The sequence below is a fragment of the Passer domesticus genome, chromosome 19, assembly GCF_036417665.1.
Source record: "Passer domesticus isolate bPasDom1 chromosome 19, bPasDom1.hap1, whole genome shotgun sequence".
In the NCBI taxonomy this organism is placed as follows: domain Eukaryota; kingdom Metazoa; phylum Chordata; class Aves; order Passeriformes; family Passeridae; genus Passer; species Passer domesticus.
The window spans coordinates 826,540-852,279 of NC_087492.1; the positions used below are offsets into that span (position 1 = coordinate 826,540).

The 25,740-nt window shown below is 52.0% G+C and overlaps 1 protein-coding gene across 4 annotated transcripts; it reads left to right on the forward strand.

Moving 5' to 3' along the window:
• The first annotated feature begins 168 nt into the window (after window positions 1-168).
• Window positions 169-18,412, forward strand: AKAP1 (A-kinase anchoring protein 1). 4 transcript variants are annotated; one of them, XM_064394372.1, is made up of 12 exons: window positions 196-306; window positions 5,875-6,274; window positions 9,360-10,980; window positions 12,262-12,395; window positions 12,911-13,037; window positions 13,292-13,422; window positions 13,504-13,681; window positions 14,331-14,481; window positions 15,127-15,194; window positions 16,086-16,159; window positions 16,639-16,704; window positions 16,843-18,412. In XM_064394372.1, exons 3-12 carry the CDS (start codon window positions 9,384-9,386, stop codon window positions 16,900-16,902), a joined length of 2,586 nt encoding a protein of 861 aa, XP_064250442.1. In that variant the 5' UTR covers window positions 196-306; window positions 5,875-6,274; window positions 9,360-9,383; the 3' UTR covers window positions 16,903-18,412. The 4 variants fall into 4 exon arrangements, with proteins under 4 accessions (XP_064250441.1, XP_064250442.1, XP_064250443.1 ...); XM_064394371.1 differs by lacking the exon at window positions 5,875-6,274 and having other exon boundaries at window positions 169-306; XM_064394373.1 differs by lacking the exons at window positions 196-306; window positions 5,875-6,274 and adding an exon at window positions 7,896-8,771.
• The last annotated feature ends 7,328 nt before the right edge of the window (window positions 18,413-25,740 follow it).

Consider the following 25,740-nt stretch of genomic DNA (forward strand, 5'->3'; position numbering starts at 1 on the left):
ACGGGAACGATCCCGGCCCAGGGACGATCCCGGCACAGGGACGGTCCCACCCTCACGAGCGATCCCGGCCCCAGGCGCGCTCCCGCCGCCGCCGCGGCTCCGCCCCCTCAGGGCGCGGGGCTGCGCGCGCGCGCGCGGGGCAGTCTCGCGGGCCGCCGCGCTCTCGCGAGAGGGGCGGGGCGGGGCGGGGCGGTGTCGCTGCATGTCCGAGCCGGGCGGCCCGGCCGGGGCACGTGTGGCGGCACCGGCACCGCTCCGGACCGGGCCCGGCTCCGCTCCGGGCTGCGCCGCCGCGCCGGGACACCCGTAAGTACCGCCCTGGGCCGCCGCCCGCCCGCCCGCCCGCCCGCCGGCGGAGCGGCGGGGCCCGCGGCTGTCGGCGGCGGCGCTGCGGGGCGCGCTGAGGGTGCTCCCGGCCGTGCCTGCCCCGGTGCCCGCGCGCGGCCCGCGGCGGGAGCGCTCCCGCGGGGCCCGAGGGCAGCGCTGCGGCCCCGCCGTGAGCCGCGGCCGTGCGCGTCGGGCTGCGGGGCGGCAGCGGCCGCTCCGGGCCCTGCGGGGCCGCTCCCGGTCCCGCTCCCGGTCCCTGCGGGGCCGCTCCGGGTCCCGCTCCCGGGGTCCCGCTCCCGCTCCCGGGCCGCGGCCGGCGCGGTTCGCCCGCTCTGAGGGGAGCGCTGCCCGGCGCTCGGGCGGAGCGGAGCCGCGCTGAAGGTTGAGGCACCTTGTGCTGTCTGGTCTGGCCAGCCTTGCCTGTGTGATGGTAATGGCCGTCAAAAGTGTTGTTTGCAAAGCTTCCAACGTGCTGTAGTGACTCCTTCTGTTTGTAAGCCAGCATGGAGTGCAGGTGCGAGCGAAGGAATTAAATTATATTGCTGCTGAGGAGGTGATGCTGTAGTCTTGCTTTCCTGGGAGAATCCTTGTTTGCTCTCTTTTTCTTCTTCCCCCTGATTGAAGCAAGGGAGATCTAAGTTACTGCTGCTCCAGAAATGTGCAACTTGATCTGTGCCAAGTTCTTTACTGCAGTCCAGTAATTCCATGAGGCAACGAGCACAGAATGGACGGGCATCTCAGCAAGGGCTCTTATCCACGGATGTTATCCATAATGGCAGGAAACAGCACCAAAAGCTGCATTTGGCCGCAGCCCACCTGCTGGGAAAAGTCGGGGGCTGTGGGGTGGCAGCATCGGGCCTTGCTGTGCTGCCAGGGCTTGGGCGTTGTGGGCCCTGTGGACTTTGTCTCAGGCGGCAGGAGTTGCTGGTTGCCGCGGAAGGTGCGGCGCTGGTGTGGCTGTGCCTGGTGGAGTGAGGGGAGCAGCCAGGCCGAGCACGTGGAGCAGCTCAGCTCCCCGGGAGCGCTCGGTCAGGGCTGCCAGAGCTGCTGAGCAGAGCTGGCTCCTCTGCTGGGTCACTGTGTGACACAGGTCGGGTCATTTCACCTCCCCATTCTTCAGTGAGCTGCTTGTGGAAGGGGAGAGGGACTGTGCAGGCACCTGCTGTATCTGTCACCTAGTGATGCCCGTGGAGCTGTGATTCTGGAAAAGGGCAGCACTGCCTCACTGTGTGTCTCCTTCTCCATTCCCTGGTGTGCTTGCACTGGAGGAAGTGACAGCTCTCAAGGAAGTGAGGAGGGAGAGTCCTGTAGAGCTTTACCAGTGCTTGAAGTGGGATGGAATCCACTGGAATCCATTCATGCATTGATTCCTGCCCTCGTCTTGCTCACCTGACAGTCCTTCAGCTTCTGCTTAAGTGTTTCATTGAGCTCTTGAAGGACTTTTAAAAGCTCTCCTGGGGTTTATGCAGGTCAGTCTCTCACTGCAGTTGTAGCAGTGTCTTCTGCAACAGGCTGTTTGCTCTCAGACATGACAGTAATGCTGCTTTGGGGCTGCAGGGTCTGTGTGGATGGCACTGCAGGAGCTCAGTTGTTGTGTGTTAGTAGCTGGTTTGTACTTGGGAGTGCTCCCCTTATTCAAACTTGGTTTAGAAACCTATCCTAGGAACCAGACTCCTTAAAGAACGCTGGAGATGCTTTGGGATACTAATACTGAAAATTATGGACTGCCTAGGAAGCCTTGGCTTTAACCTGGACACTCCACAGTGCCTGAAATGAGGGAAGAGGCATTCCCCCAGTGCGCAGGGTGTGAGGTGACAGGGCCTGCAGCTCGGCTCCAGCACGATCTGTCTGCTCCCAAAGGTGCACACTGCCTGTGGAGTTAGCTGTGGCAGGAGCTTGCTGCAGGAGCGCAGCCAAAGCTCTCAGAGCCAGCAGCAGCTTGATTTGTGATGGCTGAGACTCTCTTCACTCTGAAAACATTGCAGGCTGGCTGCAGGGGGATTGGAGAGCAAGTGCACTTCTGCAGGAGCAGTTATCTGAAGAGCATAATGCTTTTAAAGCAACATAGCCCACTTCTCTGTGCCTCTCCTCGTTCATGTGCACTTAACTCATGTGAAAAATGATTTAAGGTATTTCTAGCGTCCAGGGAGCCTGTAATAGGATTGGGGCTGGTATCCCAGTTGCTCCTAGCAACTTCTAGTGCTAATAAAAAGCATTAATTGCAGCATTAATTACTTATAATTGTTTCATGTTTCAGATCTGATGATTAGCCTTTTTAAAATCCTGATTTCTAACTGCAGTGCTTCTGTGGAGCTCTTAATGCAAATGGCTGGTTAGACTTCGTGAAGTGATGATTAACTTCAGGCAGCCATGCTCAGATATTCAGAAAAGGCTATTTCATTCATCAGGTGTTTAATATTTCCTGGAAATTGAAGCTGTTGCATTTGTTTCTCATGGGGATTGCTAGAAGGGGAGATATTTGCATGACCTAAACTGCTTTTTCAAGTGTTCTGTCTTCAGCTGGTTCACTGTACTTTTTTTTTTTTTTTTTTATTGTCCACTCTGTGGATTCTGGTCCTGCATTTTATCAGCTGTAAGCTAACTGGATTTTTGGGTCCTGTACATTACTACTAGCAGAGATGAATATTTCATAAAAGACCATTTAAAATCACTCTTGAGCAAACAAATCACTGCTGCAGATCTGTCCTGGTCGGGGTTGCTTTTGACCTCTGCTGCCACCTGGCACTGAGGATGAGAAACTTGCCATGTGCTGTGGCTGCTTTTTGACTCTGGGTATAAATAGCAGCAGTTCCTGGCAAAAGTTCATGATTTTCATATGCCTTTGGTATCAGAGGCCTTAGCGTTGCTTGGGGATGAGCCTGGGAATTGGGAGCTTTGAGATCTCTCTGGTTGGGCTGGCGTGTGCTGTGCCACTCCTCGGAGCCCTGTTCATGCTCACAGGTGTCTTCCTGCTCCTTCACATGAGTGGCTCTCAGTGAAGCCTTTGCTGTTCCCTCCCAGCTCAGGTGAATACAGGACATCCTCCTCACTGAGTTTGCTATCCTCCCTCTCTGAGTGCTTCTGCAATTTCTCCTCAGGCCAAGCCTTGGCCACAAGGCTCCCAACCAGACGCTCCAGTGCTTTTTGCTTTCCTGCCCAAGCCTAGTCCAGCTCTTGTTTTGGGAAGCAGTTTGTCAAGGTCTCGTGGCTGTGCCCAGCAAACATCCCGTGAGCAGAGCTGCTGCTGCTCCCCAGATACCTGGGCACCTGTTTGGGCTTTGCTGCTCTTGGCTCCTGGCTCTTGCAGCCCTATCTGTGTTTGCTCTAAACCTCCCTGATCTGTCTCCTTGAAAATTCAAGCTTGTTTTTTGTCTCCTGTGCAGAGTGTATTGGGAGCCCTTGGTTAGTTTAGTCTCTGTTTTGTGGAAATTGATAGAGATGCCAAGCATCTGACTCAGGTGGCTGCTTTTAAATCTTCATTTCTAAGCCGCACATGCAGTGGCCACTACACTGTGTTACCCATAGCAAGGGCTGCATTGGCTTCCTTATGTAGAAGCAAACACTTAAGGCTGATTATTGGATGTGTTTATTCTGAAACTCTGGAAAATTATCTGTTCTGTTCTCCAGCCTGAGTGAAAAAGCAGAGCAAATGAAAGATAAAACTTTTCCCAAATCCAGACTTTCGTAATGTGTTGATAGGTTATAGGGATAATAACAGCTGCTTTACCTGTACTGTGGGGGTACAGGTAAAGTGGTGCAGAAGCACTTTTTGAAGCTTGCTGAAGTATCTGAAAAGATTCTTCTGGGAAAGTGGAGAAAAAACTTCTCTTGCCTCCCTTTGCAGTAGAGGATTCACAGGGAGACACTAACTTTGGTGAGGAAACTATAAATAATGAAACAACTGGAGCAGGGAGGTAATAAGATAGCAAGAGCAGTATGGAGCCCAATAACTTGATAGGGTTAATATTAATTACAAAATGTTCGTTCCTGCAGAGCAGGAGCACTCAAGGCCCTGCCTGAGTCCATGAGAGCAGTGCTGAGGGTTGCTGGTGGTTGATGTTTGTGTCCTTGTGAGCTTCTTATTTTCCAAAACATCTACTTAAAAACCCCTACAGGTTGGCCCAGCTGATCCTTTTATTGTGAAGCTCTGAGTGTGGAAATAAATAGGAACTGTTCTGAGTCCTGCATTGGTCCAAAGGCTGCTGCAGGAGCTGGGCCAGGGCTGGGCTGCTGGGTGGGAGAAAACAGAACCAACGAGCAGTGTGGCAGCTCCAGCTGCGAGGGGGGACTGAGCTCTGGTAGGAGCAGCACTGACGCTGGTTACACTGAAAGCAGTTTTTATCTCAGAGATAAAAGGCAGCCTGGTGTTAATGGTGTTTCTTGTTCCAGAGCACTAGTTTAATTCTACATCAACCAGCTTTTTCAGTCTTTTACTTAAGTCGCAATTTATCCTTTTGCAAATAGGAGACTGCTGGTTCTTAAATATTCTAAGGTTGTAGAGTGGCTTCACTGGTGGCTTTCATTCAGAGAGGAGCCTGTTTGCTGGGCTCATAGCCCGTGTTTACTGGGCTGTGGAAAGGTGCTGTTGCTTGAGGGGTATCTCTTGCTGTTCTGGTCTTTCAGTGCTACTGTTTGAAGCAGAAATTGCTGCACAGCACTTGCCTTTAATTAGTTAAGTACAGAGAGACTTCCCTGTTGGCTTCTTTTAAAATAAGTGCCACCCAGTTTGAGATCTTGCTGGCCTGGCTCCTACCTGTCTCTGGGCGTTTGCAGCTCCTGAGTGACGCTGTCTGAGCTCCTGGCTCTGGCTGCTGCTGGGTTTGGTGGGGGTACTCCAGGCTGGCTGCCCGGAGCACTGGGGAGGCTGTGGAATCTGGTGGCCAAGTGTGACACCCTGGTGATCCAGAGTGTGTGATGCAAGGGCTGGCAGGCTGCTGTGGCTTCCCAGCTCTCCTGTAAGCTCAGGCCCAGGGCTGCTGCTGACCTGCATGGGAGAAAACCCCCTGTGCTCTGCAGCTGGAGCAGCTGGGAGCACGTGCTGCAGCAGGACCTGGCAGGAGGTCCCTCTGTTGTGGATGTTCTGCCTCCTTCATCTTGTGTGAAGCACAAAGAAGCTGCAGTTAGATAATGCAGTGCCACGTGCCAGTTTAGCTTTCGATGAAAATATGCCTCATGCCAAGGGTGGGTTATGTAAGTCCTTACGTCTGTTTCAGTGCAGCAATTTTTCTTATTTTAATCTTAACAGTAGGGCCCCCAGTTCCTTTAGGTTTTTGTTAACTCCTGTTCTTATGCCTCCTATAAGGCAGAGCATGTGCTACCAGTTATTTTTAGCATGGAAAAATTTAAGAGCCCACGTGGTCCCATTTAGTTTGAACCATGCCAGCCTGTCCAGTTCTCTTTCACCCAGATAGTATTTATTTCCCAAGTGCTGCTTCACTAACCACAGGGTTTGTCAGGAGGCATCCTGGCCTTGCTGTTGAAGCTGCATTTCCAATTTGCTCTGTGATCCTTTAGGACGGGCTTTAATTCCAGCCTTGATTTCCACAGCTTTCAGAGTTTGGAAACCTCTCAAGTGCAGGGCAGAGGGAAGCGGAGGAGCCAGGACCGGCTGAGGTACATCCCTGCAGAGCATGGGGGCTCAGTCACTTGGGAGTCACCCTGGCCTCTCTCCTGGTGGAGACTTGAACCAGCTCACCTTCAGAACAGACCTCCTTGTGTGTAGAAAACCCTGAAATTCTGAGCAAGTGCTTGCTGAACTCCTCTCGGACCTGGAGAATGAATTATCTGGCATCCCCGGGAACCTCGTGCTGCGAACATTTCTGACCTTATAAGGCTGTGAGTGCTGAGGGCTCTGTGTCCTGGCCAGGAAACAAGGTGGCTTAGAACTGCTCTGGGACCCTAATGTAAACGAGTAGAGTAAATTGGCTGTCCTTGGCCTTTTCCTCAGGTAGGTAATGTGTGCATTTTTTCTTCATCTCCTTGCTCTTTACCAGCAGTTTTCCATAAATCAAGTCAGGACACAGACTTGGAGGGCTGACTGACCCCTACTCTCCCCTTGGTGCCTTGATCCCATCCTGACGTGTTGTGGGAATTATTTAGCAGGTTGGAGAAGTCTCATGCCCTAGCTGCAGCTCTCCAGCCCCATGATAGGTGTGACATTTAGGCCGGATTCCCGGCGTGCCAGAGGGAAGTGGAAGTGGCTGGTGCTGGGGTGAGCACATACAGTGTGTGAGCTCTGCACTATTTATGGTGCAGGACTGTTGGGGCCCTGCCTCTTGGGAGTGGTGCTGGAGATACAGCATTTTCTGGGGGCTCTGGCTCCTGCAGGCTGCTCCTGTCCTGTCCTGTCCAAAGCCTCTGGAGCTGCTGCATTTCCCAGCTGGCTCCTCCTGCTCGGAGAGGGAGAGTGCAGGCCCTGCTGGGCCGGGCTCCCTCCCACTTGGCACTGCTTGAGGGCATGTGATTTGACAAGTTGCCATTTTCTGTCCTGCTGCTGGCAGGAAAATCCCAGGCTTTCCTCCCCCAATGTGTTAAAATGATCCCATTGCCACTGCAGTCCCGAGCTGGCTGTCAGATCGGCAGGGGGAGGTGGCTTGGTTGCTCTGGGACAGGTTGGGAAGTGGCTGTGGGCTTTGGGAGCTCTCCTGGGGGAGGAGCAGTGTCACAGCCCTGGGGATGGGCAGGTTTGATCCGCTGTCCTCAGGCATCACGTGCAGCCAGGCTGTGACCAGCATGGCAAGATCTGCCAGAGCCTTGCTGCCAGCTCTGCGTGAGGAGATGTTTGTGGTGTTGAGCCGTTCCCCGGCCAACCCAGCACTCTGGGATGTCTGCTGGCATCTCGTGCAGAGCCACTGCCCTTCAGCCTGCTCTGACTGATGGGAGGATGTGCAATTCCTGTTTAACATGATTCTGGTAGGATGCAGCTCTGGCTTAAATAATAAATCAAAAACATGAAATCAAATGAGCATTGCAAGAGCCGTCAGCTAATCCAGCAGTCCCCATCATCCAGGTATCGTAGAGGAGTGAAGATCTGTATCCTAAATGATGATAATGTTCAGAATGACTCACAGAGCTGTTTTGTCTGCCAGACTTTAAGACAGGCTTGTCCCTCTGGGGCATCCTGCGACTGTCTCCCTGTGCTGCAGAGCTGTGTGGGACTATGGTTTGGACAGTTGGTGCAGCTTAGTAGGGAATCAGATAATAATAGGGCTGTCTGTTTAATTGGGAATGCTTGCTGGGAATGGACTTATGTGAGCTACTTTAATTTGGGTTTGTAGTATGCCTGAGAGACAGCTTGTAGGGTAGTTCTGCATTAATTACAACAACTTGGGCACGCAGCAGATGAGCACTCACAGCTCACAATGTGCCATTGTTCTGGGCAGCATAGTGGGGAACCTTTTGGGAATGTACAGGCTTCACCCTTTCCATTTGCCAGCTTCCAAACACAGAACAGCCACAGTATTGCATAGGTTTGTTGGTTTTTAATGTGAGATCCCAGATGTTGCCACTAACAGAGGTTCACCCTCAGCAGTGAGCCCTGCTCCCTGACTGCATGGTGGGAGTAACTGGGATTTAGTTACTTCTTAGTTACTTAGTTTATTTAATCAGATACAAATGTCCTATGAACACACAGGTCTCTGTGTAGAACAACGTAAATGCCTTATTTGTGATGTACTGGGACTATTACTGAACTTAAATCGTGTCTGCAGCTGACCTTTAATTTGGGATTGAACGAGCAATTTTCTAGTCCCTGCCTTTGCCACTCATTCCTTCATTTGTGTGCCTCAGTGTCTGGGCCCTGCAGGAAGCAAGGCAGAGTCTGAGTGAGTGTGGGTGAAGTTGTGTGGATGCTCCTGTGGGGTGGAGAGTGTGGCTGGAGGAGGTGAGAAATCTGGGGTGAATATGAAATTATCTGAGGCTCTGACACTGGGGTTGAGCCCCAGGGAGGCATGGTTTTGTCTCTCAGCTAGAATGTCATCAGCTCCTTGTGCAGATTGTGGCCTGAAGGAGTGTTGCACTGGGAGCTGTGGTTGGGGTGTTAGTCCTGATAACAGAGGGGGTTTTCTGGTTGAGACACACTGGGGCCAACTGCCTTGGTTGTCCTGTCTTGTCATAGAAATATTATGCTTCTAAAGAGGAACCAGATAATGCTCTTTTCCAGTGGGTGGCTCCCATTTCTAAGATTTTGCTATCTCCTGAAAACAATCTTTATTTTTGTTCCTTGCTGGCAAGAGTCTTGAGGGCTGTTTGGATTAAAGCCTGTCTGTGTAAGCACCCTCAGACACGTGGTGTTTTGCTTTAATTCCTGTGCAGTGAAAATATAAACTGTAAGTGCTTTGCAGCAAGGCTGTTTGGGATGTGGTAACAGTTTAGCTTTGCATTCCAGTTGCAGGCATTCCTTAAGGAAAAGGGAAGGCATGGGAGCCCTGCCTCCTGTGACTCAGGTGAGGCTTGCCAGTGAGGGAGCACGACTGGGTGTCCAGGGGAGAAAGAGGTACGGGCCTTGCAGAGGAAAAGGGAGAGTCAGGGGAGTGGCAGCTGTCAGTGTAGTGAATTTGGATGTAGAACAAACTTTGGAGCTGCATTGCTAAGGCTTTATGAAGTGTGTGTTGTCAGAGTCCAGAGCCCTCGGGAGCGGGGTGCTGCCTTCCAGGGGAGAGCTGTGTGCCAAGCTGTGCCAGGGAATGCTGTGGTCCAGCTGGGCTGTGAGCCCAGCCCGGGGCTGCAGGAACCAGCCCTGCTGGGGGCTGGGCTGACCTGCAGAGGTGTGAGGCAGAGGAAGCAAGGGGAATTAAGTGCAGAGGTGAGGAAGGTGAAATCATTGAGTGTAACGATGAGGCATGTCCAGATATCCCTGGTCTTGGGTAAGGATCTTGTTCTGTGGCATGCTGGCAGAGCAGAGATGTGGATTTTTAGAGCAGCTGGAAAACAAGCCTGACCATGCTAATAGCAATACCTCAAGGCACTTATGGGACCTCAGCCTTCCTGTCACCTTCCCTGGGCTATTTTAACATGATTTCTGTTTCTCCCAGGTGTAACTGCTGAAGCTCTCTAAGATGGCTTTACGCTTCCGCAATTTCGTCCCGTACGCCATTCCTGGAGTGCTGGCACTTCTGGGCTGCTGGTGGATCTACTCCTGGAGAAAAAAGCACTCAGGCTATTGCAACAAACCAGCAATAGCCATTGAAAGGGAGAAGCAGGAGGAAGTGTCAGAGAGTGATTCACGTCCCAGACCAGAAGCATGTGTCCCTCGAAGACTGCCTCTTTTGTCAGAGGAGTGCCTGGAGAAGCCAGCCCTCACCTCCCTGCTGCCCACGACGCCCTCTCTCCTGCCCCCAGCTCACGAGAGGCCAGAGCTCTCACGGGACCTCCCAGCCCTGTCGGCCACGGCAGCTGGGCCCAGCCCCCCTGACGACAGTGAACAGCTGGAATCATCGGGAGGATCTCGGGAGGGAAGCGCTGTCCCTGCTCGTGCCTCGCTGCCTCTGCCCTCTGGGGGCACAGAGTGTGACCAGAGCGTGGTGCTGAGCCACACGCTGGGACAAGGCTCGGGGGCGAGCCAAGGCCAGCAGCCCCCCCTGACACAGGAGCCTTTGGGAGACACGGAGGACAGCAGCAACACGGAGCAGTCGGATGAGTCTTCGTTTAAGCCCCCTAAGGAAAAGCAGGTGCCAGGAATTGTGCAGTCGGATGCTGGCTCTGTGGCAGCCTGTTGCTTGGGATTGGAGAAAGAAGCCAGTGCCCCACAAGCCTTTCTCAAGCAAGCTGAAATTGTATCAGGTCATGAGGATTCTGCAGTGAGTGTGTTACCAGGGAGTTTGGAGTCTGCCTGTCCAAAGCAGTCCAGGGAAGAAGAGATGTCAGAGTCCATCACTGGTACTATACCAGTGTGTCACAAGGACACACAGCCAACAGGAGATGAGTTGGAAAGAGAGAAGATTGGAGGAGTAAGTTTGGACAAAGAAGTTGAGAAAATTGAGCAAGTAGCAATACAGATAATTTCCAAGGTCATTTTGGCAGCAACTGAGGAGGTGCTGTCGAGTTCTGCAGGCGATGCATCCCCTTGGCTCTGCCAGGCCCCTGCCAGCCCAGCTGAGGCTGCTCTGGGCACGGAGAGTGCTGCTGCCTCTGCTCAGGTGCCTGTGGAGGGAGCCACAGGCCCTGATGAGAGCGTGGCTGCGGGGAGCAGTGCAGAGGAGCACGCTCAGGGTGTGACAGATTGCTCATCACACGGCTGTGGGGCCAGCCCTGTTCAGGGGAGCACAGAGGACTGTCAGGTGAAGAGCTGGGTGTGCAGGGAGTCCCAAGGAGTTGGTCGGACTCATGTGGAGAACTCTCTGGAAAAGTCACCTTTGTCCATGGAGGACTCTGGGTATGGCACACACACACCCGGAGGTGGGACGAGTGCAGAGGAGCCCCTGCAGAGCACGGTGCTGTCTGTCACATCAGACCAGCACTCGGACTCCCTGAGCACATCCTCAGCCCCAGACACGTCTGCTGAGCAGAGCTTGGTACCAAGGGAGCCCCCCTCTGCTCTGGGGCTGCCCGAGGGCAGCACAGTGCCCTACAGCAATGGGATCCTGAAAGAGGACGGGCCAGACCTGAGTCAGGAGTGTAGCAGTGCTCCAGGGACAGATGGAGATCACTCCGAAGGTAAGGCACTGGAACATCCTCCTGCAAAAAACAAAGTGAACAAGCATTGCTGGGGAGCACCTTGCAGGTGTGAGACCTCATACCATGGTTTCTGGTGACCTCTGGGACCCCCTGGGTGCTTACCCCTGTTTATGGGCTGCTGCTCACAGGAAGGTGAGGCAGGTTCTGAGGTGCTGCTGGAGGAGCCAGAGCAGAGCTCTGATGAACTGTGATAAAATCAGCTGGTTGCAGAGCAATTACCCTGAAGCCTTTTTGTTTGGAGGGGCAGGTGCATGCCAAGAAATCCCAACAGGGAGCAATATTCATGGAGTTCCCCCATCTGTCTGTGCTGCTTTTCCCTTGTAGATGCTGGATGATGTGTGCCTGGCACAGTACATGCAAAGCTGTCTGAGCAAACATTAGCCTGTGTGACCTTGGGGATGGATGTTAAAATCCTTTGTAGGACCCTGTGGTGCCAACAGCCCTTAATGACAGGGGATGTCTCTTGTAATTGCTACAAAGCAGTTGGAACACTGCTTATTGCAAGACATGGGGGTTGAGTTTGCCAGCAATGAAGGATTGAACCCACAGAATGTTTTCACTAGTGAGAGTAAGCCAGCAGGAGAAGGTATTGCCTTGTTGTGAGTGCTGCTGTGGCAGGAAGGTCCAGGAGTGCCTTGTGGAGCCTGGTGGCTCTGAGACACTGAGGTGGGGAGAGGGGAATACAGCAGGTAAAGCTGGTAAGGTGGCAGTGTTGGACAACAGGTCACCCAGCTGACCTTCACGTTCAGGCTGTGAGCCTTAAATGTTCCCTTTGCCTACAAAGCCAATGCCAACAGCTGCACCCTTGGCCTTTCTCAGCCTCTGTGCTCTGTTACCCGTTAAGATGTGGCAAATGTGAAGCAGCTCTTGGGTTCATTTTCCTCTTTGGTCTCACTGGATGGTCTGAATACTTGTGAGCAAGTGAGGATCTTCATGCTTGTGCTTGTTAATGGGGAGGAAGGACCAAGCTTGTGTGACACTGGCTATATCTGAGATCTGGTCAGGAGGAGGCTCTTGGAATTTGTCCCTTTCCCAGGCAGAAATGTTCCTGATATTGGCTGATGGTTGGGGAGCAAAATACACTTCAGCTCTTGCACCTTGTTTCTTCAAATACAGGGCAAATTTGGGCAAAAGGCAGCCCCCTGCCATGCCTCATAGTGGGCACACCTGGCACTGGGGTCACTCTGCAGCCCTTCCCTTTGTGGTGGGAATGGAAGTGTGGGTCTTGGGGGCTCTCTGAATGCTTGTGCTGTCTCACAGGTTCAGATGTAAATAGTGTGGATTTTGTGGACAGTGGCAGTGCCATGAGGAAGACAGTGGCTCGCCAGAACGCCAAGCTGGAAGGAGGATCCAGCAAGCCAGACTTCGTTATCTGGGAAATCGAGGTCCCAAAGGTAACCAGCTGCTGGCCTGCTCACCTTCCTGCCCTGCCCTACACAGCCACCTCCTGGTCCTCCCAGTCTGCTGCTGGCTCTGTGCCATCCTGGGACATCAGCAGCCAGTCCAGGACGACTGAAGCATTCTGCTCCTGTTAGGACTCACAGGAGTGAAGAACCAGTGCACGGCTGTAAACAAGCAGCACTCCAGGGCTACACCCAGGGGAATGGTGCTTGTTGAACTTGTTATTCCCCATTATCTTCCATCCAGCCTGGAAGTGAATGCTTGGAAAGCATCCAGGAGGCTTTGAGGGTACACAGGTATTAAGAGCAGGGGATTATCAAAATGAACTGTGCTTACTGGTCTGAACTCATCCCAGACCCCCTGAACTCTGCACTGTCCAGCACTGCCTTGTATTTATCCTGCCTGTGACAGAGGAACTGAGAATGTGGGTGGTGTAAGCCAGAGAGAACAGAGATGTTTGATCTGTGTTTCTCTTCCTGACTGTTGCTTTCTTGTCCCTTTCCTGAAGGAATTAGTTGGCCGCTTGATTGGCAAGCAGGGGAGGTTTATGAGCTACCTGAGACAAGCGTCTGGTGCCAAGATTTATGTCTCAACACTACCTTATTTCCGTGACTCCCAAGTGTGTCACATCGAGGGTGAGTGGAATGTGTCTCTATTCATGGTCTAATCTGTATCTTGGGGGACTTAATTAGATGATCAAGGAATTTAAATGGGTTTAGTGGCTTCTGAGTCCAGTGCTTTTCAAAACTCCTCTGGGCAACCTGTTGAAACTTAGACTCCTAAGGTAGTGCAGGATGATCGTGGCACTTGTACTTCTTCAAGTGACAGGACTGGAGGTGTCCTCAGCATGCCCATGCTAGAGACTTCCCATGGGATTTTTGTCTTCCAGGGACCTCGCAGCAAGTGGAGAAAGTCCTGAGCCTGATTGGCAAGAAGTTCAAAGAGCTGTGTCTCACCAACATCTACACCCTCCCTCCGCCGATGCCGCTGCCGCTTCACTCCCTGCTCGTGTCCGCCTGGGTGAGTCCCGGCCCTGCCCGGCCTGGGGCTGCAGTTTGCAGTGCCAGCAGCACTCATGACAGTTTCTCCTCCCCGTGGCAGCTGTTCCTCCCCGACGGAGTCACTGTGGAGGTGGTGGTGGCACACCAGGTGGATGCAGGGCACATGTTCCTGCAGCAGCACACGCACCCCACGTTCCACGTGCTGCGCAGCCTCGACCAGCAGATGTTCGCCTGCTACTCCCAGCCAGAAATTCCAACCCTGCCCACGCCAGTGGAAGGCAAGTCATGGATGCTCACACATTGTTCTGTTGAGAAAGTTCTGGGCTCCTGTGCAAACCTGTTGTCCCCGAGTCAGGTGTGGGAAGTTCCCAGTGGATGAGGATGTGATGGCTCACGTGTCATCTCATCTTTAAGCTGCTGCCAGAGTACAGATGTTGCTCTGCTCTCCCTTGCCCTGCTCATCCCTGGAGTACCTCCCGAGCCACATAGCTGCATGTTGAAATTCAGAGTGAGATCAAGCCTGTCTCAGGTTATTTCCAATCAACCTGGCATCTGGGGTATTTCTGCTGCTCCCACACTTCATAGTGTCACTGTGTCCGTGTCTGTCACCGTGTCTGCACCAGTGTGAAGGGTGCATCCCATGGAAAGGGGCTGTGTATTCCTGTGTGGAGACAGAAGGGAACTGGCTACCTGGGCAGGGCAGCTTGGTTGTGGTGGGCAGAGCTGAGAGTAAAACCCATCAGTTCTGTGTCTCAGATGCAGGCCTGGTGTGCTGGGGCTCTGGGGCATGTTGGAGGAAGATGGAAGCAGCCTAAGAAATGCTGTTGGTTCTCCACAGATAAATGAGCAGCACTGCTCATGCCTGAAGCGCTGATTTTTGGAAATCCACTTATCCTGAGCCTTTTTCTGCATTCTGGTGTTTTGCAGTTGGTATTATCTGTGCAGCTCCAGGCCTGGATGGGGCATGGCTCCGGGCTCAAGTCATCAGCTACTTCGAGGAGACCGATGAGGTGGAGCTCAAATACGTGGACTATGGAGGATATGATAAAGTGAAGGTTGACACACTCAGGCAAATCAGGTCTGTAGATCCTCTCCCATGGCCTGAGGCCATGTCTGGCTCAAATCCTAGTCGGAGGAGTCTGTACAGTTTGAATTCTTAAAGGTTTTTCCACAGCTGAAGTGGGAAATGGTGGAAAGGTTCAGCTCAGCAATGAGTGTGGGTTCTTGGGAGCACAGCAAGATCCTGCAAGGCTTTTTTGAAGGGAGGGGAGAGGAAATGGCAGCTTCTGCCACTTCAGTGTGGAAGCTGAGGAAGAGGAAGCCTTCAGGAAGCCTTGAAGTGTAATTGATTGATAAGCCAGGAATAAGCTCCCAATTCTCTATGCTCCAGCCCCACTCTGGGACAGCTGTGTTGGATCAGGGGTTTCTTACACAAGCGCAAATTAAATATTTGATTGTGCCCCAGAGCTGGGAGACAGGCAGCACAGCCTCCCTGGTGGAGGTGGGTTTTGCTTGGAGCCTGATCCAGCTTGGCATGTTAATCAGACAATTTATTGCTGCACTTAGATTGCTGGGAGAATTGTCTGATTTTTATTTTTTTTGTTTGACTGTCATTAATTTAAAACTGAATTCCTGTAAGAGCAATTTGATTAATCAATGTCACATTGAAGAATGTAGGAGTGATTTAAAGCCCTGTTCTTACTCTGATCCTCTTTTCTTTAAGGTCTGATTTTTTAACACTACCTTTCCAAGGAGCAGAAGTTTTACTTGACAATGTGGTGCCACTTCCAGGTAAATGGAGCTCTTGATGTACTGTTGGCCCTTCTCCTGCAGGTTTCCACGGATGTCAGATGTGTCCAAGTCATGATTCTGTCTAAACCTTCTACCTCCTATTGCCAGTGCAGCCTCTGATGTGACAAGAGGAAGGATTGGAGAAACTGTATTGTATTCTTCTAAATGTGCTAGCATGGCATAACCTGTCAGAATCCAGGGGAAAGATGATAAATGTCCAGGCTTTTTCCTGCTTGGAGGAGACAATGAATTACTGTCCTAAGCAGCAAGTTGGCAGGACTGGCAGGGTGTAGGTGCAGTAGCTGTAACTGCTCTAATTCTTCTGTCATAGAGCTGATGTAAATGCAAACTTAGTTTTTAATCTGCACACAAATACCTGACATTTTCCTCCTGAAATGACTGATTTGTAGAGTTCTGTGTTCAAACGCCCAGCCTGCAAGCACTGGGAGAATGTCAGTCACTGCCTAGAAACACTTGGGTTTGCTTTTTTTTGTCCTTGGCTCTGCTCAGGTGCTGGGCACCTGTGATGCAGACACTTTGGGTTCCCAGTGCCAGGGGTGCCCTCAGTGCAGGGTCAGCAAAGCCCTGAGGGACTTGAGCTTGGTTTATTGAGGATCAAAACAGCAATGGCAGCTCCAAGGTGCTGCAGAAATGTCTTTGCTGTCTTTAAAGCCTCCTGATTCATCAGCTACTTGTGTTTACCTGCTTGTGGCTGGTGGCTGTAGGAAGCTCTTCGTCCTTTCCCTGCAGAGCCAGCAGCTCCAGGGGTGGGATCAGCTGGTTATGAGGGATCTCTGTCTGTAGGAGGACAGAATATTAGCTCAGTAGTCCTTCCTGGCCTGTAAGGTCTGTGGAGGCCTCATGTGTTTGCTCTGCTCTCCTTCCCCACAGATGAGGATCACTTCTCCGCGGAAGCCGACGCCGCAGTCAGTGAGATGACCAGAGGTGCTGTCCTCGTGGCACAGGTACAGCCCTGTCTGGACAAGTCTGGTGGCACTGCTGCTGTCCCCTGCCCTGCACTCTGTGTTACACAGAACCCAAAGCCAGAGCCTGCCTCTGGGGAGGGGCTGGGGCTGGGAGCTTCCATCAGCCCTGCTTGGGACTGGGAAGGGATGAGCATTCCCTCTTGTCTCTGATGCAGGCAGGGGAGGGGAGCCTGGATGTGTTTACAGCAGGGCCTGGTGTCCAGCAGATCCACAGTCCCTGGGTCTGCACTGCTGTGCCAGACCTCAGTTTTTACACCACAGACATGTGGGGTCTGGCTCCAGCTGGCCAGAGGCAGCACTGGGACATTTGGTGATGTCCCAGAGCCTTGCAGGCAGCACCTGCTTGCAGTCCAAAAGTGCTCACCGCTTCTGAAGTGCTTCTGGTAGTGGCTGCAGCTGCCCATGTGAGTGAATTGGGACCAGAATTGCTGCACACTCACGTTTTTCTGTGTTTCCAGGTCACAAATTATGACAGTGTCACGGGGCTGCCACTGATACAGCTGTGGAACTTGATGGGAGATGAGGTGGGTATATTGATGTATATGCTGAAAACTCCTTAATCATAAGCCTTCTATTGTTGATTAGGAATTTTGAGAACCAGTGTTTGTTGCTGTGGTCTGTTCACTTATCTCCTCTCTGGGTTTTTTCCCCCCTCCCTTTAGGTGGTGTCAATAAACAGGACTCTGGTGGAAAGAGGGTTTGCTCGGTGGCTCGACTACTAGCAATGTCCTAGATGCCTTGACTACTCTTTCTGCAGAGAAAAAACAAAAGACAAAATCTTGTTTTGCACTGTTACAATTCGGTTTGGCAACTTCCCCCGAGGAGACCCTTCACACCTGCCCGCGGAGTTCTGTGGTCCATTGAAACACGTTTTGCTCAACTGTTACCATTTCACTAGAACAGATACCTCGTCTCCTGCAAGGGGGTGTTCAAAGCCATAATGACAGATACTGTAGCTTTAAAGCAAAAAGTCCTCCCTGGCCTCTGCTCAGAATTTAAATGGGAAAGATCTAAAAGCCTTGGGGGTGGCAGGAGGCAGAGGCCCCCGAAACGGTGACCACGCTTTGGCTCTGGCTGTGTCTGTCCCACGAACTCAGAGTCTGCTTTTCCCAAAAGTTACATCGGTTGTCCTCTTTTTAACAGGCCCTGCCTATGAAATTAATGAATGTTATTAAGGAATTTAATGTTCAGTTATGGATTTTTCTGTATTGTGCCAGTAACCTGCACAAACAGCATCCATCTTGTGTCTTCCTTGCGCCAGGAGGTGGAGGAGTTGCGTTCCTGTGTCTCACTGCAATCATGGATTTTAGGCTTGATCTGCTCTCCCTGCAGGGGCTTGGAGTGCAGGATGTTACCACTACAAGTTTTGCTCTGAAATGTCATGTATTTAAAGAAAAGAAACTGCTTGCCAAGCCCAATTGTAGTTTATATTTTTCTAGCCGTGCAAGTCTGTAAATATATATTAAAAAATCATTGTAATATTTTGTACAAGAAAAACACTGGAAACAAAGGGAACTTTACAGAAACTTTTTCACACCAAAATGTCCTATCTAGGTAGAACTGGTATGGAGTGCATTAGGGTAGCCAAATCATTTGGAGCATCTGAATGTTGGGAGTGTTTCAGCTCTGTATGAGGATTAGTGTCCCCTTAGGTTGCTGTCTGGTTGAAATTGTGATCGCTGCATCCTTTGCTATGTTGCTGTACAGATCTGTTTAAAAAAAAAAAGTAACAACTTGGCATTACTCTTGCAGTGGTGTTCTCTCTCAATTTTTTTTTTGTTGCTCCTTTTTAGATTTCTATTACGTATTTAAAATTTTGCTCAAGTAATTTAAGCTGACTTAATGCTCTTAAAGACATGCCCTCTAATGTGTATCATTTGAGATAGGGATTGAGCTGGGATTTATTGCTGGCAGAGAAGACACTTGCCAGAAACTGTTGATGTAGTCAGTCCTCAGAAGCTGCTTCAGGTGGTTCAAGGATGTGCTCACATCCTGTGAGCTGACACACCAGGGCATCACACGTTTGACATGGCCTAGGCCAGCCTTTAGCCCAGTCCCCTGTGCCAGGGAATGGTTATATCCTTTCTTGGAGTTCTCTCCTGGTCCATGCTTTGGTTTAATGTTCATGTTTGCAGTAACATCCAAGGAAAACTAAATTGGGTAACTCAGATCTACAACAAATATATCCTTTTGGAATGTTTCTTTCCATTTCAATTAAAGCTCAAATTTTAAGCTGTCTTAGTGAAACTGTGATGACTTAAGAGCCTTCCTTTCCTGCCTCCATTAGGGCAGCCCTGGGCTCCTGCTCTGCACCCATGGGTGGATGTGTCACTGCTTATTGTTCATGGCAAAGTTTGGCTTGTCTGAATGTTGGTGTTTTCCCCTCTTTGAGAGGTGTCAGAGTCAGGAATCTACAGCGGGTGGGGAGCTCTGCCAGCCTCAGCTCCGTGTTTTCCTCTGGCTTTGCACTGTGGAAGAACATCCTGTTCCTATTTGTGTTGAGAGCTGCCTGGTTTTTAAACTGCAGTAAAATAGAACATTGCAGGGGGAGAGGAACTGAAATAAGGAGGTGTTGGCAGGTAACAGATACACAGCTCTTTCTTCCTTAAAATCACAAATCTCAGTCTATAGAGGAACATAAATGTGGGGGGCTATTTTAGGTTTGGGTTTTGTTTTGTATTATGGATAAAAGTGAGTGGATTTGCTGAGCTGGGGAAGGGTGTAGTTGAGTATGGACTGCTTGGAAAAGGCACAGGTCAAAAAAGGCCCGGGGAGGTTGTGGCAGTGGTGCTTTGTGCCCTGTCAGACCTCAGGGACGAGGCTGTGCTGGCTTTGGAGCAGGTCGTGCTGCTCATGAATCCATCAGTGGCCCCTGAGCAGCTCTGTAATCCTTGGCTCAGGCCTGAGGCTGAGCACAGGCCCAGGGAGCTGAGCTGTCCCAGGGGGTGCTTTGACTGGAGCCCTTCAAAGGGGCTTTTCCCTTTGGAAAGTGGTGATTTTATTACGGGGGAAATGAATGAGATGCCCCCAGCCCTCCTGGAGGGCTTCCACGGGCTGCATGGCACACTCCAGCCCCTGCAGGCCCAGATCCCCTCTCCAGGCTCTTTCCATGGATGAGAGGTGCTTCTTCAGAGGCCTCCTTGTGGCTGCTGGCCCTTGTCCTCCTGCCCAGGGTGGAGGATCAGGAGCTCATCCCTGGGCAAGCAGCTCCTTCCTGCCAGCTCCTCTGCAGTGCCAGGGCTGCTCTTTGGCAGGGCCTGCAGCTTCAGTCACCTCTGTTTCCTCCCCCCTTCCTTCCCCACCCCATTAAAAAAAAAAAAAAAGGCAAAAAAAAGCCAGCAATGATAGAGGAAAAATTCTGGCTTCATTGGGCAACAGGGTGAGGATGGCAGGAGGAGAGACATGGGGCTCTTTGCCAGAGGAAATGTCAGCAGTTGTGCCCTGACCCCCCGGGTCCCAGCTCCAGCACTGAGCCTGGTGCCTCTCACAGCCTGTGCTTCACAGGGGCATTTGGGGCCATCTGTCCTCCTGACCTTCACAGCTCCCCGTGGCAGTGTGTCCCACAACTTAATTACGTGTGAGTGGGAAAAGTGCTTCCTGTTTCTTTTCTGAATGGCCCGAAAGCCTCCCCAGCTCCTCTGTCATCCCGGAGCCCAGGAAGGTGAGTAATGGCCCTGCTGTGGCTTGGCCACAGTGCCCCTGAGCTTACAGCCTCCTCTCCTGTGCCGTCTCAGGCTGAGCTTTGCTCCTGGGGTGGAGCAGGGGTGCTGACCTCCCCACAGACCCTGTGCCCTGCACCCTTTGTAGCCCTGCAGGGCCTTTGCTGAGTGAGCATGTGCTGGCAGCTGAATCGAGGCTGCAAAGCTGCTGCACATGCCCAGCATGTGCAGGGTCTTGGTGTCTGAAAGCAGGTTTGGATGTTTCTTACAACACTCTCAATCCTCGTGGAAAGCAGGAGAAGACAATGGGAGTTGTGCTGTAGCTGTCACTTCACCAAGGTTTTAACCTTCCCCTGGGAGAGGGATCAGAGGGACTCTGGTTTGTGCACTTCATGTCCCAGCTTCAAAACCCTGCGTGTTGCCTGGGGGATGTGACTCTTTTTTTGTGCCCTGACTCTGCAGTTTGGATTCAAGAAGGCTGAAGAGACATTTCACGCTGTTTCAAGTGAGGTGCCCTCATTTCTGGCTAGCAGCACTCTCAGTAATCCGTGGCTCTGGGTTTCTCTGCTGTGTGTCTGTTGCTCTCCAAGTGCACCTGAAGCACTTCTCTGGCCCTCAAGTACCGTTCTTGTTGGCAGCCATGAGTGGCAGCATGAGCATCTCCTGCTTGTCACATCCCCTGAGCTCTGCCTGGTGCAGGATGTTCCCTGGCTGCTCCACATCTCCCAGGGCGGCTGCTGGGGCCTCCAGCTGCTCCAGCCTCTGTTCTCCCCCAGCTTTCCTGGCCCCAGGGCAGGGGGATGCTCCGGGGGGATTCCAGGGAACCAGCCCTAAGGGTGACTTGTTCATCACTGCAAAAGTTGTTTTGTCCGAGCAGGAAGAAACGTTTGGCTGCCCTGTCGAGCCTGTAGCTCTAATTCTGCTATGGGACAGTGACACAGCTGCTTTTCTGTGGCACAAACCAGTGTGTCATTGCAGGACGGGGTGAGGGGTGGCAGGGTGAACTGCTGCAGGTGCCCAGCCCTGTCTGGGGACAGAAAGACACCACACATGATGAGGAAAGAGGCGTAGTGGAGGAAAGTTGGTTTGCTTTTTTTGTCTCCGCCCTGTCCCCTTCACACCTGCACCCCAGCCCATCCATCCCCTGCCCAGGAGCGCGGCCCCGGGATGTGCACGGAGCGAGCAGCGGCCCCGGTGGCGAGCAGGAGCAGCAGATGGCACTCGAGCACCGGCCCAGCCCCGCTCCGCTCGGCGGGCTCGCAGCCTTGAAGGGAGATGGATCAGCTCAGCCATACGCTGCGTCTGTAGGACCTCGATTTACATGCCTGGGATGTTCCTCTCTGCTCGCAGGTCCAGATTGTATCTCTGCTTGTGCAGGTTTGTCCTTACACAGTGTCTGGATGTGAGACGATAAAGGGAGAGTGTTACTTTTCACTCACAGAGGCAGACCCCTAATTTGGTTGGATGTGTTTTGTGGTCGTGGCATGCCTTTCCCTCTGAGCTGCCTCAGAACACAGAAACAAGACTTTTTCTCTTTCTCAAATAAGATCATTTTGTCCCCCCAGCCAAAATTAAGTGAGCTTGTTGTCCTCCCACTGAAAATGGACTTGCAAGTGCAGAAAGTGAAAAGCAAAGTCCAGCATGATTGTTACAGAGGCAACAGCCAGAGAGGTGTGAATGAGTCAGGGAAAAATGTTCCTGTTGAGATGGTCACGGTGTGTGCTGGGATGCAGAGAGCTGCCCTGGCTGAGGAGCTCTGGCTCCCCTTGGAGTCCCAGCACTGCTGCTGCTCCTGGCAGAGCTGTGCCATCCCAGGGCTGGCTGTTTGCAGGGACAGTGAGCTCCCAAGCCCTGACCCTGCACTCAGACCAGGCTCATTCTGCTCTGGCCCCTGGCACTGCCAGTGGCAGCTGAGAGTGCACAAGCCCCAGGGGTGTCTGTGTCAGGCTCTGTTTGCTCGGGTTTTGCCCTTGAACAGGGCAGGACACCCAGGGTGGGTTTGCCCAGGAATAGGGAGGAAGCACTTGCCCCTGCATCTGCTGAGCACCCCAGCCCCAGGCTGAGTGTGCTGGGCCCCCCATTACTGAAAATGGGGGGGAAAGCACTGGTGAGCCCCCAGCTCTCCCATGTGTGAGACCCACACAAATCCAGGGGTTTTTGTCAGCAGCTTGACCTCTCGGGCAGCGTTCTGGCTCTGCAGGGAAGAGGTGCCCTCGTTCTTCCCCTTGCCTGACTCCTCTGTAATGGAAGGGCTAAATGCTCATTACTTTTCTTGTAGCCTTTTCCACTTGCCAATCAAATGTGTCTGGTTGGGGTTTGTTTTGTTTCCGTGTTGCTGGGGCTGTGCAGGATCTCCATCTCACTGTAATTATGGTTCCATCATTGTCTTGGCACAGAAACATCTGCTGTCTCCCTGCGATCTCCACTTCCCCGTTTCTTTGGAGAATTTCGTGGATCCCAATGACCTTCTATTTTCCATGACATCTCAGTGTACGCAGCTGTTCCTCTTGCGTTCCCCTGTCTCTCCATCTTCCTCTTTTTTTTCCTATCAGCATCTCCAATGCATTTGGAATTTCAGCTCATCTGCTTATCAAATCAATATCTCGCCTTGCCCCCCGCTGCCTTCCCTCTGAGCACAGCACATCCCAGCTCCTGCCGGGGCCCTCGCTTTCCTCGTTTCACATTTGAAACTCCATTTTCTCTGCCTTTTTATTTTGATTGTGTTGTACCCTTTGGCTGTCTGGGTCTGAGGCCCATCAGTGCTGCAGCTCCTCCTGAGCAGTGATGTGCTGTGGGATGGATGGATGGATGGATGGATGGATGGATGGATGGATGGATGGATGGATGGATGGTGTTGCCACTCAAGGTGATGTCACTGCTGGTTGCTAATGACAAACAGCAAAGCTGGAGTGTGTGAGGAGAGGAGCTGTGCTGGGGCAGTGAGGAGACTGGAGAATACAGGCTCAGCTGCTGATTTTGTGTGACCTTGTTGATAGAACGTGGGGTCCCTGAGAGTGATGAACAGAGACACTTCAGGTTTTATTCTGTTCTGGCACCTTTTATTACTAGGACTTTACTCGTATACCTATTCTCTTAAAAAATATTAATTAAAAAATCAGTCCTATAGCTGCTGCAAAATGACTAATAAAACTCTGGGATATGACAGGACTTTAAATCTCTGCTTTGCTCTCTGTCTGAAAAGTATGCATCCCAGTTCTCCACCTTCCTCTTCTGCCTCACCTGCCTGCATGGCAGGACCCCAGCCTGGCACAGGCACTCCATGAGGCTGCAGCAAAATGAATCCTGAAAATATTAAAGGCACATGGATTTTTGTTATTTTAGTCACCTTCAACCCATGTTCTGTGTACATCTGAAATATCCTATTCTTGAAAGGTTTTGCAGAAGTTTGGCACCTGGAGGGTGTGACAGAGGAGTGGGGAGCAGGTAGGGAGCTGTGGAGGTAAGGAATCACACAATAACTTCATAGATAAATGGAAATAGCATCATGTTTGCAGCACAGCTTTTCCTCTTTCAGGGCTGTGTTTATGCAGAGCTGGGTTTTGTACAGATCTGCATTGCATGTGGGTGCTTGTACCTAAGTAGGGCTGTGAAATCATGGATTAAGGGTTCTAGTCATCCAAAAGGAGGGATGTGGCAGTTGGAGTGGATAATGACTCCCTGATTGGGGAGGAGAAATGCTCCCATGGAGATGGGAAGCAGCAGGTTAGGTAAGGACTCAGCTCTGTGTCCTCACCCAGGCAGAGCTGTCACCAACAGCAATTCCTGGTCCCTGGGGACGAGGCCAGGGCACCTTCCCTGGGTATTGCCCCTGCACAGGCAGAGGTGCACAGGAAGGCACAGCAGCAGCCTGGCTCCAGCACGGGGCTCAGGTGTCGGGCCAAATGGGGATCTGGAATGGGCCAAATCACAGCAAATGGAGTGGGAATTGCATAGGGAATAAGTGTTAGAGGGAATAATCTGCATCACTTAACGCTCCAACGACTCTGAAATAATTGGCTGCTTCCTGGGCATATCCAGAAGAGCTGAAGTGTTCTCCCTGTTGCCTTTTGCCTGGTGATCTTCCAGAGACCTGGTTGTCTGCCTCTCCCTCACCCTTTACCTCCTGGGCCCCCCTCCCTCACATTCCTCCCAGAGTTTGTATTTTTCCCCCAACAACGTCTCTAAAGAATCACCAATGTGTAACGTGCGTCCCAATGCCTGGATTTTAATAACGTGCAGCAGCCCCCATCAGCACAGGCAATTTCACATTCAACACATTATTGCTATTTAAAGCGCCGAGGTATAAAAATGATTGGCAATCCAGCTCTGCCAGCCCGCGCCGCCGCTGCCAGATTGTGATTTTTAATATTGGCTGCTCTGCGCAGTCGTTCCCTCACCTTTGACTTGCAGATTTCCCAACGTCAAAATAGCAAAATCATTTTGGGTTGTACCAGGCACATTGCTCGCTGCTGAAAAGAAGCAATTATCATTAAATATCCCCCCGGCTGGATGTACACAGACACACCCACAGGGCTGGGGCTGCTCCGCGTTGCCAGCCCAGCCTTTCTCCAGCTTTGCAGACATCCCTTACCTGAGCTGCTGGATTTGGGGGCTGGGGGGCCATGGTGGGGTATTGTGTTGTCTCTGTTGTGGTTGTGGAAGAGGGAGGACACCGGGATTCACCCCAGAGGTGCTGCTCCAGGAGGGCTGATGATTTTCATGTTCCCAGGGCTGTGACAGCGACCTCACACAGAGCCCAGAGGTGTTGGTTGTGTCAGGGCTGTTCCCATGAACGAGTTCTCTGGGTTAATGTACAGTGTGAGTAAAGAATGGACCTATGAGAATTTCTGTTGGAGGCAGCTTCACCCTGCTTACCTTGAGGTGACCAGGAAACAGCCCTTTTTATGTGAGAACAAGACTGTCCTCACTGAGATAATGGCCCTGGCGAGTTCTCTGTGTGCCATATAAAATCCAGTGAGCACAGGACAGGTGGGTAATTTCCCCTCTGCTGTTGCTTTCTGAGGTCCCTACTCCAGGCCCTGCTGCAGGGTGGCTGGAGGAAGGCAGGAGCATCCTCATCCTCAGCTCTGCTGGAGGAGCTGTGCAGGGAGCAGGACCCAGAGCGGGGTCCCTGGGGCAGCTCTGGGATCACACCTTGGGCTGCCACAGCTGCTCAGCCCAGAGGTGACCCCAGGATGAGGCTGGGATGAGGGATGGTGTGAGGGTGGTGAGCTCACCAGCACTGTGACATTAAACAGTGGCCTCGCTCTCTTCTAAAAATACCTTTTCCCTCTTGCTCCCCACAGCAGTAGAGGAGATGGTGTGTCAAATACACCTGCTCCAGGCAGCTTTGGGACAGGAAAGAGGAAATCTTCTGGGAGATCTTGGGGAAATCCTAGTGCCTTGTGCAGATGTGCAGTGATCAAAGCCCTGGGAAAAGGCAGCCCCTGGAGCCAGGGAGCAGTGGCAGCACTTTGTCACCATATTTACACTTGCACTTGCCCAACAGAAACGTTTGGCTCTCCTCCACTTGCGGAAGGGATTAGCTACTTCATAACATCTAGACAAGATAATCTCTCCAATTTTGCTTGGAAGAAGTCCCTGACAAAGAGCAGCAAAGCAACAATAATGCCAGATGAAACAGTAATTGAGTTTGCCTTCTTATTACTTTCTCAGCTAAGTTTGTGTTGGTTTGAATTTTATTTTGTTGTTGTTGTTGGTACAGAAGAGCAAACCTCTGTCCCTGAGCTGATTCAGAGCAGCAGAGTCCCATCTGTGGTGCACTGCAGCCACACGAGGAGGTGAGCAGAGGGGAGGGGGAATGACTGCAAGTAGTGACGTGCAGTGTAAGTAATGTTACGCACTCCATCCTCGCTGGAGCAGTGCTGCTCTGATGGTGCA